At 36.2% G+C, this 11,620-nt stretch overlaps 1 protein-coding gene across 1 annotated transcript in view; it reads left to right on the forward strand.

Annotated features, from left to right (window-relative positions):
* The window catches only part of LOC109825773 (probable thiol methyltransferase 2), a 72,512-nt gene that overhangs the window by 49,537 nt on the left and 11,355 nt on the right, over positions 1-11,620 (forward strand). Inside the window, exons 2-6 of the mRNA XM_020392660.1 lie at positions 3,812-3,942; positions 5,730-5,816; positions 10,472-10,572; positions 10,655-10,684; positions 10,755-10,824. Coding sequence (XP_020248249.1) covers positions 3,812-3,942; positions 5,730-5,816; positions 10,472-10,572; positions 10,655-10,684; positions 10,755-10,824 — 419 coding nt within the window. The remainder of the gene's footprint in view (positions 1-3,811; positions 3,943-5,729; positions 5,817-10,471; positions 10,573-10,654; positions 10,685-10,754; positions 10,825-11,620) is intronic.

Consider the following 11,620-nt stretch of genomic DNA (forward strand, 5'->3'; position numbering starts at 1 on the left):
TCCAAAGCCTATAACCTTTTACTCCTTTAGGATATCCTAAGAAAACACAATTTCTTAGATCTAGGTTCTAACTTATTAATCTTTTGATGCACATAGCCAGCACTCCCGAAAATTCTCAAATTATTTAAATCAAGAGGTTTGTCCGTGAACACAAATTCAGGGCATTTCCCTCCTAAGGGAACAGAAGGAGACCTATTAATCAAATAGGCCGCAATACAAACAGCTTCTCCCCAGAACTTCTTGGAGAGCCCAGATGTGGCCAACATAGCCCTCATGTAGGGAACAGATTTATGCCTTTTAATATCCCAAGTAGTACACAAATCATTCAATTGTTTGTTACAAAACTCAAGACCATTGTCTGTCCTAAGAGTTTTAATTTTCTTTCCCGTTTGGTTTTCAATCATAATTTTTCAGCTTTTAAATTTATCAAAAACTTTAGATTTTTGTTTCATGAGTAAAACCCAAACTTTCCTAGAATAATCATCATTTATGGAAAGAAAATATTGGTTCCCTCCATGTGTAGGCTCACTAGAGGGACCCCACACATCAGCATGCAAATATTCAAGTATACTAGTGCACTTAGACTGATTAGGAAAAGAAGAAGTAGGAAAAGTAACCCTATGTTATTTTCCTAGCACACAAGATTCACAGAAAGGGATGGGGGATATTTTATCACTATCAAAGTGACCTCCTTTATGCAAAATTTCTAATTCTTTATTACTCATGTGACCTAATTTATTATTCCATAAAACAGATTTATCACCTATCACAGAGTTAACAGAATCAAGCATAGGTTCAGCATGACAAACATACAAATTATTTTGTTTTTCAATAGTAAAAACAACAATAGACCCTTTCAGAATTTTTATAACCCCTTTACCTCATTTTCCCTCCAAACCATTATTTTCTAGAGATAAACAAGAAATCAAGTTATAACGTAAATCAGGAACATGCCTAACATCCTTCAAAGTAAACACAGAACCAGAGGAAAACCTAAGGCATACATCACCAGTTCCTAAAACATTGCATTTCTTTTCATTTGCCATTGACACAAAGCCATTCTCTATTTTCTTGTAGTTTGAAAACAAGTTTTTAAAAGGAGTCATATGAAAAGTACAACCAGAGTCTACCAACCAATCTGATTTACACAAAGGATCAAATAACACAGAGTTCAAATATGCATAATCACACAGATTATTACTCATGAAAATCTCACCCATTTTCCCCTCACAGACAGCCATATTAGCATGTTCATTTTGCTGATTTTTCTTAGGCTTAGGACAATCTTTAATAAAGTGACCAGTTTCATGACAATTATAGAATTTTTTAGTTTTAAACCTGGACTTAGATCTACCCCTTCCATTTTCAAATTTTTTCTTACTTGATTCCCCATTACTAGCATTCTTTTGGTTATTAGACCTATTCTGAGGCCTACCTCTCACATGCATAACCTCACCAGAATTTTTATTTCCCCCAGAATGTTTTAATTCCTTACTCTTAAGACCATTAATCACAATGTCAAGGGTAATATCATCTCTACCATATTTAATAGCAGATTTTACATCACTATATGAGTCGGGAATAACATTTAGAAGGGCAATAGGAGTATAGTTGTCTATATGTTTCTCACCAGTTAACTTAATATCTGAAATAAGTTTTGTGAAAACATCTAGGTTCTCCTCAATGTCTTTAGACATATCCAATCTAAATTTGAAAAAAAATTCAAGCAAAAATATTTTACTGGGCAAAGAGGTTTCAGTATAGAGTTCTTCAAGTTTATCCCAAAGGGTTTTAGCAGATTTCATAATTCCAACTTTTCTAAGCACAGAGTCAGATAAGTTCAAATAAATTGTGGAACAAGCATTTTTGTTCATTTCAGCTCTTTTTTCTTCAGTGTCAGAAGTCAAATAAGTCTGGCCAACAACCCTAAATGACTTCTGTTGAATTAAAATGCATTTTATTTTTTGTTTCCAAATGTTAAAATCAGATTTTTCGTTGAACGGAGCCATACCATATTGAACCATGCCATATTGATTAGCAGCAGACATTTTTCACATAGAAAAAGCACACAATAAAATACAAATGTTCAGCAGATAACCGCAGAGGGACTAAAAAAAGATTTTTCAGCAGATAATTTCAGCAGTTAAACGCAGCAAAAATTTAAAAAAGATAATCTTAAAGATTTACTATAATTTTTAACAATTACTGTATTTTTCAACAAAGGCCAGAGTATATCCGAGCGAAACCCTAGGAGATGGTTTCGACCTTACCCTCTTGCTCGGCGATTCGGCGGCGGTCCGACGGTTTTGAAAGGGCGGCGACGACTCCAACCGAGCTCTGATACCACTGTCGAGAATCGTCGTCACTGTTTGGCTCAGAAGCTTGCTGAAATCAGTCCTATTCTTCTCTATAGTGCACCACCAAGAACACAAAGGGAGAGCTTGCCACAATAGGGGTCCTGTGCAGCTTTGAGTCCCATCTTCCACTTGTGTAGGTCGGCTCCTAACCCTAGCTCTTCTCTAAGTGTCGGCTAACCCCCTTTTCTATAAGATCGATGTTGCTCTGAAGAGAAGGGGAAGGAAGTAGCTCTGAGAGAAGAAGAGGGAGTGAAGATAAATCTGAGCTTTGTGCTCCTGTGAGCTTTGTGTGATCCATCCTCTCACTTATCTGAGCTTTGTGCTCCTGCAAGCTTTGTGCTCTCACCCTATTGTGGCGAGCTCTCCATTTGTGTTCTTGGTGGTGCACTAGAGAGAAGAACAGGACTGATTTCAGCAGGCTTCTGAGCCAAACAGTGACGACGATTCTCAACACTATACAAGGCAGCTATGTACCAGAGAATACTGATCATCTAACTTCCATGTTGAAGAAGTTTCTACTGGGAATCTGTTTGTTATCTTTTGTCTTGCGTCTCAGATTTTTATAAGAGAGTTATTGTCTTCTCCTTTCTTCTAGATTCTTAAGCCTAGATGATGCTTGGGGTGTCAGATTAAACTGCATAACAGTTTGGTACAGGTTTTTCTAGAATCAATTGGCCTACTAGTTTTCTACGTGTTTTTGTGACAACTCTTCTGGTGTCGATACTTTCCTCCGATGGGAATGTTTACCAATAATAACAGCTTTGAGGTCAGATTGACAGTAGTCAGAATTTTTGTAAAATATTCTTGAAGCTACATGTCTTCACAATTGTGTTCCATGGTTGATTTGAATTTGAGGTGTAAAGAGTTTGATGCTATTATGATAATGATGAAAGGCAAACCAGTGAGACGGGCATGGAAGAATTGAGCTTAGAGTTGACAATTTGAGAACCCTTCCTTTCAGCAAGTAGGTTCAAATTCAGTTGAAGCCTAAAAGTGCACCACTACCTGATGAAAAATATTTTTCGGCTTCATTCCAAAAAGAACTATATTCTTCCTTTCAAAGTTTGAATTCTTTTTTGTTCTCATCTTAAATTGTCCATTTGATATTAGTACCAGTATTAAGGAGTTGCAAATGATGATCATGTTGCAAGCAATTCTATAACTCCGAAGTGCTTCGTTGATTTCTCTCTAGTTTGTATCTGACTCCACAGTTTTTGATAGATATCATTAAATGAGTAAACTGAAAAAATGTTCAAGACAAGGACATTAATAATTTTTAATATTTTGGTGTTTTTTTGCTTTTATAAAGATAGAATCGATTTATTTCAGATATCTATCATTTATAAACTTTATTTTTTTCATTTTGTGATCTGTATGTTCAGCTTGTAATTGATAATTAATGAAGGCTTCTTAGGCCTTTGGCCTCAAGTGAGTTTATGTTTCTAACTTGTCAGATGGCTGGGAAAAATCCTGGGAGAAAGGAGTTACTCCATGGGACCTGGGTCAACCAACGCCTGTAGTTTTACATCTCCTTGAAACCGGAACGCTTCCAAAAGGGCGCATATTGGTCCCTGGATGTGGCACTGTGAGGCTCTTATTCTCTTCAATGCAATCAACTTTTAAGATTTATCTTCTCCGAAGTGTTTTATAAAACTTCTTTTATCTCATATGCTTTTCAAAGGAACAACGTGAGTGTCCTGTTAGAGTACAATCCCAGTGGCTCTATTCAGTATGCTGTATATTAGTAGTTTGAAAATTATTGATCCCACACAAGAGTATTATCATTTCGTTTTAAATCTTATCAACTATATGCAAAGACATTTGACTTTTGTTAATCAGAGATTCCTGAGTAGTGTTAAAATGTAAGTACCTTTATAAATGGTTTCCTATGGAGCATTCTATGTTAGAGATAAATAAGGTTTTTTCAGCTTTTCTTTGATGATATGCAGGCTTTAGAAATTCATTACAGATTAACTTGTTCCATTATTGACTTTTTGCATCTACATACTACAAATTCAAATATAGTTTAATTTCTTTATGATAAGAAGTTAATGCAAGTTGGTGCTTGATCAACAACTGCGAGTTTGGATACATACATGAAAGTGAACCGGATGTTGCAAAAGCAATTGCGTAAAATCTCGTCATCTCATATTTATATTTTATACCACCTAAAAGTGAACTCAAACTGCAACCAGCTCCTTCAAGTAGTCCAACAAACCTGACCAATCTCTTACTCGAATCCAACCTTCACCTGAATCAAATTTTTGTCACAAACTCCCAAGTTCAATCCAATCCGCACTAAGTAAAACTCGTAAAGCTACAATCTTTAGCTTACTATCAAATGCCAAACCCTCCAGAAGAAATCATCCAATTATCATACAATCATAAAAATATATCAAACAAAAGAGATAAACTTCACCAAACATAACACCTCTTTAGGAAGTAAAATGGTTCAGCCCAAATTAAACAAACATGACAATCTTAACCTGAACCAATTCGAACAAACTAACGACACAATCTTACATGAACCGCACCTCAAGCTCCAAACATACAGAGGTGGACTGTCAACTTTATCTGGGATACGTTGTAATCTAAGAAGATTGTTACTCCATATGTTTGCCTCAGTAATCAGATTGCTGATATTCTTATAAAGGTCTTGTGACGACCAACTTTCTTATGACTCTTTGTAACAAGCTGGACATGATTGGCATCTATGCTCCTACTTGAGGTGGAGTATTAGAGAGTAATGTACAACTAGAGTTGAGTTTATTTGTGTTTATTCGCACATTGAGAGTCCTGAACAGATTCTCTATTTATATATAAAGATGACAGACTCTCTCGGGGTTTAGGTCGACTTTTTCCATCATAAACAGTTTGAAACTTAATGTTTATATTAATAATTAATTTTGACACTTCAGTCAAAAGGGAAAAATAATGCACTATATTATTGTTAGCCCAGTAGTTAATCACTGATTGATTCAAGTTGATGATGAAAATAAAACATATTATTAAAAGGATCCTTTCCCTTGTTTAAAAGGTCAACTAAAGGCAGTAAACATGGCACATGATTTACTTGCCAATATGTACTGTATTTATGCCTTTTTTTATGATAATAAATAAAATCAATAATTAGTTGGCAAGTATGTGTTTGTAGTTTTTCCATGTAAAGTGAATGCTTTAATTATTAGATTAAGATCTTTCAATTGTAACATGTTATCCGCCATATGGTCAGATAATTCGTATATGGTTATGCTGTTTATTCCAGGCTAGCCTTTGTAAATCTTTAAAATTTCAATTTTATTCTTATCCTTTTCCTTCAACTGTTCTACGGTAGCTGGACTTTTCTAACTGAATTGCTGTTCTGTGTGTCAGGGGTATGATGTGGTTGCTATGGCCAGCCCTGATCGTCATGTTTTAGGCTTGGATATATCAAGCACTGCTGTTAAGAAAGCTAACGAGGTATTATTACTAGAGGAGATACTGAAAACATGAAACTTTTTATCACGGTGCAATTCATCTGTTTACTCTATGCAGGTATTTCATGCTCGGAAAAAAATCTTAAATACAACATATAAAGACTATAAATTTCAGAAAGGAATGAAACATAACATTAGGAAGACGTGCTGATATTGTAGGATATTATGCACTTACAGTTGACTTTCAGCTGTGAAATGTGCACGAAGATAAACCAAAAAGTCAACATACGACATTTAGAAATAAAAAATAAATGCAACAACATTGATGCAATCTTTTTGCAGTCTTTGTTAAACTGAGCAAAATGCCGATGAGAGATAATTTTCTCCTTTTTCATATCGAAAAATATACTTCATGTGAATGTTGTATGATAGCTATTTTTGTACTGTTTGTTTGCTGACATCAGTTCTTGATGAATGAGGCACATCATATATCACAGAGAGAATTTTTTTATATGTGCTATTTTTGGGCCTATGATTGAAGTGTATGCTCAAAGTCCAAAACTTCCCTTGCTAATGGGACTATCTCAATGCCCTTCTCAACTTCTCTCCTCTCTCCGCTCCCTTTCCTCTCCTCTCTCTTCCCTCTCCTCCACTCACTCCTCTGCTTGAGATAGAGTGTTCGATGTTGGGTCTGAAAGATGAAGAGGAGAAGGATGCCGGATTTTTGATGATTGGAGGGTGGAGATGAGGGAGGGACGGAGGGAGAATATTTATAAATTTACCTCTCAAACTCTTATATCTGTAAAAAAAAACTCAACTGTGTGCGTGTGTTCATATGTGTGTGTTCATGATGTTGGATAGCAGGTTCCTAATCTGTTTTGGTAACAGGTCATTAGGATTCCTAATCTATTTTGGTAACATGATTCTTAATCTGTTTTGGTAACAGGTTATTAGGATTCCTAATTTGTTTTGTTTTTTATTTTAGAATTCCTAGTCTGTTTTGGTTTTAGGTTTTCTATATATATGGAACGCCTTAGAAGAGATTAGGATCATCAAAAAGAGGAGAGTTATAATCAGAGATTAGAGAGACTTTTTGAACATTACGAGAGGGAGATATTGTGAGCAAGTTGAGAGTTTTGGTTGATGGTTAGTTTGTGAGTTTTGTGAGACTATTACCCTTTGTACTTTCCTTGATTTAGTAGAATCTCCAATTGTCGAACCACATATATCTTTGTGTTTGTGATTGATCTGTCGTATTTCAGTTTTGGATTATGCTCGTGTGTGATTGGTTATTCTTCTCCCGTGCTTACGACTTGTTTGGTGAGAGAGCACGCTTCCGTATAGGCGCGCGACAATTGGTATCAGAGCTCAGATTTCAGATCTAGGGTTTTGGCATTAGGTTTAGGAAGATTCGTCGTGAAAACTTGGTTCTTAGAGTTCTAGGCTTCGGTGGAGATAGGATTTGAAGTTGTCGTTAGAGATCTCACTTTCCTCGTGTGGTTAGGAGTTCTATTTGGAATCCAATCTAGGGTTCAGTTTGGTAATTTCTTATTTCTTTTAAAGTTTGAATGTTTCTTTGCAATTTAGAGTTTACGAGTATGGGTGAAGAAGTTGGTGAAAGCAGCGAGATAACGAGTACAATCCAAGTTAGTTTTTAGAAAATCAAAATTAGTATGGTGAAGTATGACGGCAAGATCAACTTTGGTTTGTGAATGAGCGACGTTCAAGATACGCTCAATGCTCAGAATTTGGAGGGGACCATCATGGTCTAAGAGAGACCACCAAAATATGAAGACGCGATATGAGAAAAGATGAATAGGAACGCTTGTGGGGTGATCAGATCCTTTTTAGAACAGGAATTGAAGTATGATGTGATTGGGGTGACATCTACAATGAAGATGTGGAAAATTCTTAACAATAAGTACCTTACGAAGAGTGTTGAGAACCGTTTGTACTTGTTGTGAAGATTGTTCAGATTTTAAATATCCCGAGGCATCTCACTAGCGTCTCATGTGAACAATTATACTAAGTTATTGTCGGACTTGGCAAATGTTGATGAGAAGATATCGGATGAGTACAAGACGATTATTTTGTTGGGCTCCTTACCAGATGAGGAGTATGATACTTTCATACTTACTTTGTTGAATGAGAGATCTTCTATCAGCTATAGTAAAGTTACTAATGCTTTGACAAACTATGATTTGAGGAGGAAGAACAAAAAGACTTTCCACGCTAGTACTTCAGGAGGGGCCTTATCGACGATAAGTAGAAGAAGCCCATATCCAAAAGATGGTAATAGAGGAAGGTTAAAGTCAAGAGGTAGTTACCAGCTAGTAAAAACCAATGTGCACTTTGCAAGGAGCAGGGACATTGGAAGAGAGACTGTTCAAAGATCAAGGTGAAGGAGAATAGTAAGAAGAAGGGCCCGAAGGCCCATGATGTGAATATTGCGAAAGGCGATGATTCCAATGATTCGAGATTTTCTCTATTGATTACTCCTGAGGTGAACCACTTGGATTCATCAGATTGGATGTTTGATTCTGGCACTACTTATCATGTGACTCCTAGGCGAGATTGATTTTTATCATTTGAGAAACTCGATTAGGGTATTGTTATCATGGAAAATGATTAATCATGTGGTATTTGTGGGATATGTACTGTGAGTATTCAGATGCACGATAGAATAGTCCGTGAATTAAAGGAGGTGAGATTTGTTTCTCAGTTGAAGAAGAATTTTATCTTAGCTGGAGCTATAGAGGCGAAGGGATTCAAGGTGACATTTGAGGATACTGTAGCAAATGTTACTAAAGGATCTTTGGTGGTGATGAAGGGAGTCCGTAGTCGAAACTTGTATTATCTGAAGGGGAGAACCGTGATTGGTCAGGTTGCTTTAGCTATTTTAGAGGCAGACATTAGCAGACTCTGGCATTACAAATTGAGGCACATAGGAGAGAAGTCACTACAGGCGCTGTGCAAGGCAGGGCGACATGCAAAGAGGGCTTCGCGCAGAGGAGAGTGCGGTGTTTTTTTGGGCTTCGTGCTGAGAAAAGAAAACACAGAGAACAGTGCTGACTTATAGAGGCGGCTGTCCTTTTGAGAGAGGAATTAAGAGATTGATTGAGGGTTTTATTTGTGAGATCTTGTGTGATTGTAAACCCTATTTTGTATTCTCTTTCTCTCTAATAATAGATCTCTCCCCTCCTTGCCCCGTTGACGTAGGCAATTTGCCGAACAATGTAAAATTATTTTATCTCGTTGTTTGTGTGATTTGTAATAGCTTATTTAGGTTCCCTCGATAGGTCAGTCCTAGAACTTATGAGAGAAAGAGCTGATATCCCACTTTGTTGAGATATTTTACTTTTGGTTCCTGTTTTCTTAGTGAAACGAGAATTCTTATTGCGATCTAACTCTCTTGTTATGTTGCCGAGGTGCTGTCAAAATTTTCGCTGATGAGAGGAATTATTGGATAGCAGGTTCCTAATCTGTTTTGGTAACAGGTTATTAGAATTTCTAATTTATTTTGGTAACATGATTCTTAATCTGTTTTGATAACATGTTATTAGGATTCCTAATTTGTTTTGTTTTTGGTTTTAGAATTCCTAGTTTATTTCGGTTTTAGGTTTTCTATATATATGGAACGCCTTAGAAGAAATTAGGATCATCAAAAAAAGGAGATTTGTAATCAGAGATTAGAGAGACTTTTTGAGCGTTATGAGAGGGAGATATTGAAAGCAAGTTGAGAGCTTTGGTTGATGGTTAGTTTGTGAGTTTTGTGAGATTGTAACCCTTTGTACTCTCCTTGATTTAGTAGAATCTTCGTCATCCTCTCCCCGTGAACGTAGGCAAATTGTCGAACCACATATATCTTTGTGTTTGTGATTGATCTGTCGTATTTTAATTTTGGATTTTGCTCGTGTGTGATCGGTTATTCTTCTCCCGTGCTTACGACTTGTTTGGTGAGCGAGAACGCTTCCGCATAGGCGCGCGACACATGCGTGCATGCATGTGTGTGTAGATTTGGACACAAAAGAGCCCTGCCTTCTTTTTGTTTGTCTTAACATACCTGACCTGTAAGAGAAAGGGGAGGAGGACATTTAATTAGCGTAAGGTAAAGGCAGATGATTTTTTTCCTTTGATTCTATAAGAGAGCAATAAACTAATAGATCTGGTACCTGTAAATTAGCTTAAAGATTTTGGAGAGATTTTGAGGTATAAAATGATATAGATATGTGAAAACACTTCTAATGAAATATGCAGCATTTGCTTATGCCGGGGGACACCTATTTTTGCTTCCTAGACTATGAGCTTAGGCTTCATGTGATGATAAATTAACCTGAATTTAAGGCTCTATATATTTATGAACATAAATTGATAAGTTAATTTGATAAATAAAAGTTTAAGATGCATGACAAAGTCAGTATGGCGACACATTCGTTGATTGAGAAATATTTGACCTATTATTTAAACTTCAGAACCAAAACTAACTCTCAAATATTGATGTCAGGTTCGCCCAGCAGAAAAACCTGCGCCTGCAGTTAACTTGTCCAGTTTTGTCACATATCCTGTACTCGTTGTTCTTATTGTATGCTCTTAGGGACATCCAACATTATAGTAGTGCTCTTATTTATTTATGTATGATATAGCGAGGAATTAGGTATTTCTGTTACCTCTAACCCTTTATTATTTTCTTTGAATCAGTGGTCATCCTCTTTGCCAAATGCAAATTATTTCAACTTTTTGGCAGCAGATTTTTTCACTTGGCAGCCAATGGAATTGTTTGATATGGTTTTTGAATACACGTAAAGCTTCATTCCTTTCTTTTAGAATGCTCGCTCTTTTCATTCTTATATCTGAATTCATCATATGGGTGTAATATTGCAGTTTTTTTCCTGCCATAGACCCTTGCATGAGGCCATCTTGGGCAAAGAAAATGGCTGATATTTTAAAACCAGATGGAGACTGCCATAGACCCTTGCATGAGGCCATCTTGGGCAAAGAAAATGGCTGATATTTTAAAACCAGATGGAGAGCTCATAACACTTATATATCTGGTGATCTTGGGCAAAGAAAATGGCTGATATTTTAAAACCAGATGGAGAGCTCATAACACTTATATATCTGGTGAATTTTCTTCTTTTTGTCAGCCTTACAATTGTTTTCCAATTGATATGAGATATGTGCCTCCACTATTTGTTTGCCAGCAGCTTTGGGAGATTATGATGATGTTCTCCGTCACAGATCTAACTTGTTATTTTAACTTCTATTGCACCTATTTATTGTAAATATCTCTAGAATGTTTCTATGTCTAGAAGGAGTTTATGGTATGTTCAATATAATCACAGCATGATTTCATCTTTTTCCATAAGATATTACTATATTTTATTTTGTGCTCCTTGTATCCATCATGAAATTTGAGTTCTTCCAATAATGCTGTTGAGACACAGCTTACTATACAAATATTTTGTCCTGTTGAATTAAAGATATCCGAGAGTAGTGATTGTCAAAAGTAACTTTGTACATTAAATCCTCTGATTATATAATTTATTAGAAACATTATGTTTCAACTTAATTTTGTATATCAGCTTCGTTCTCTGATATTCCAAAATTTCATTGTACAGTCTGGTTCATTTGTGCAGAAATCACTTTAAAAGTTGCATCCATTACGGTGTAGAATGATTTTTGTTGTCTCATGTACCCATTTGATTTAGGGGCAGGGAAATTTCTACATCCTTTTGCTGAGGACTGAGAACTAATGTACTTAATGCAGCTTATTCTATATATTGGGTGGATAACTCCCATCCTTGCTCCCACCATGCACGATGCAACTGTGTGGTGATGGTGGTTGCC

Source organism: Asparagus officinalis, chromosome 10 (genome assembly GCF_001876935.1).
Source record: "Asparagus officinalis chromosome 10, Aspof.V1, whole genome shotgun sequence".
In the NCBI taxonomy this organism is placed as follows: Eukaryota; Viridiplantae; Streptophyta; class Magnoliopsida; order Asparagales; family Asparagaceae; genus Asparagus; species Asparagus officinalis.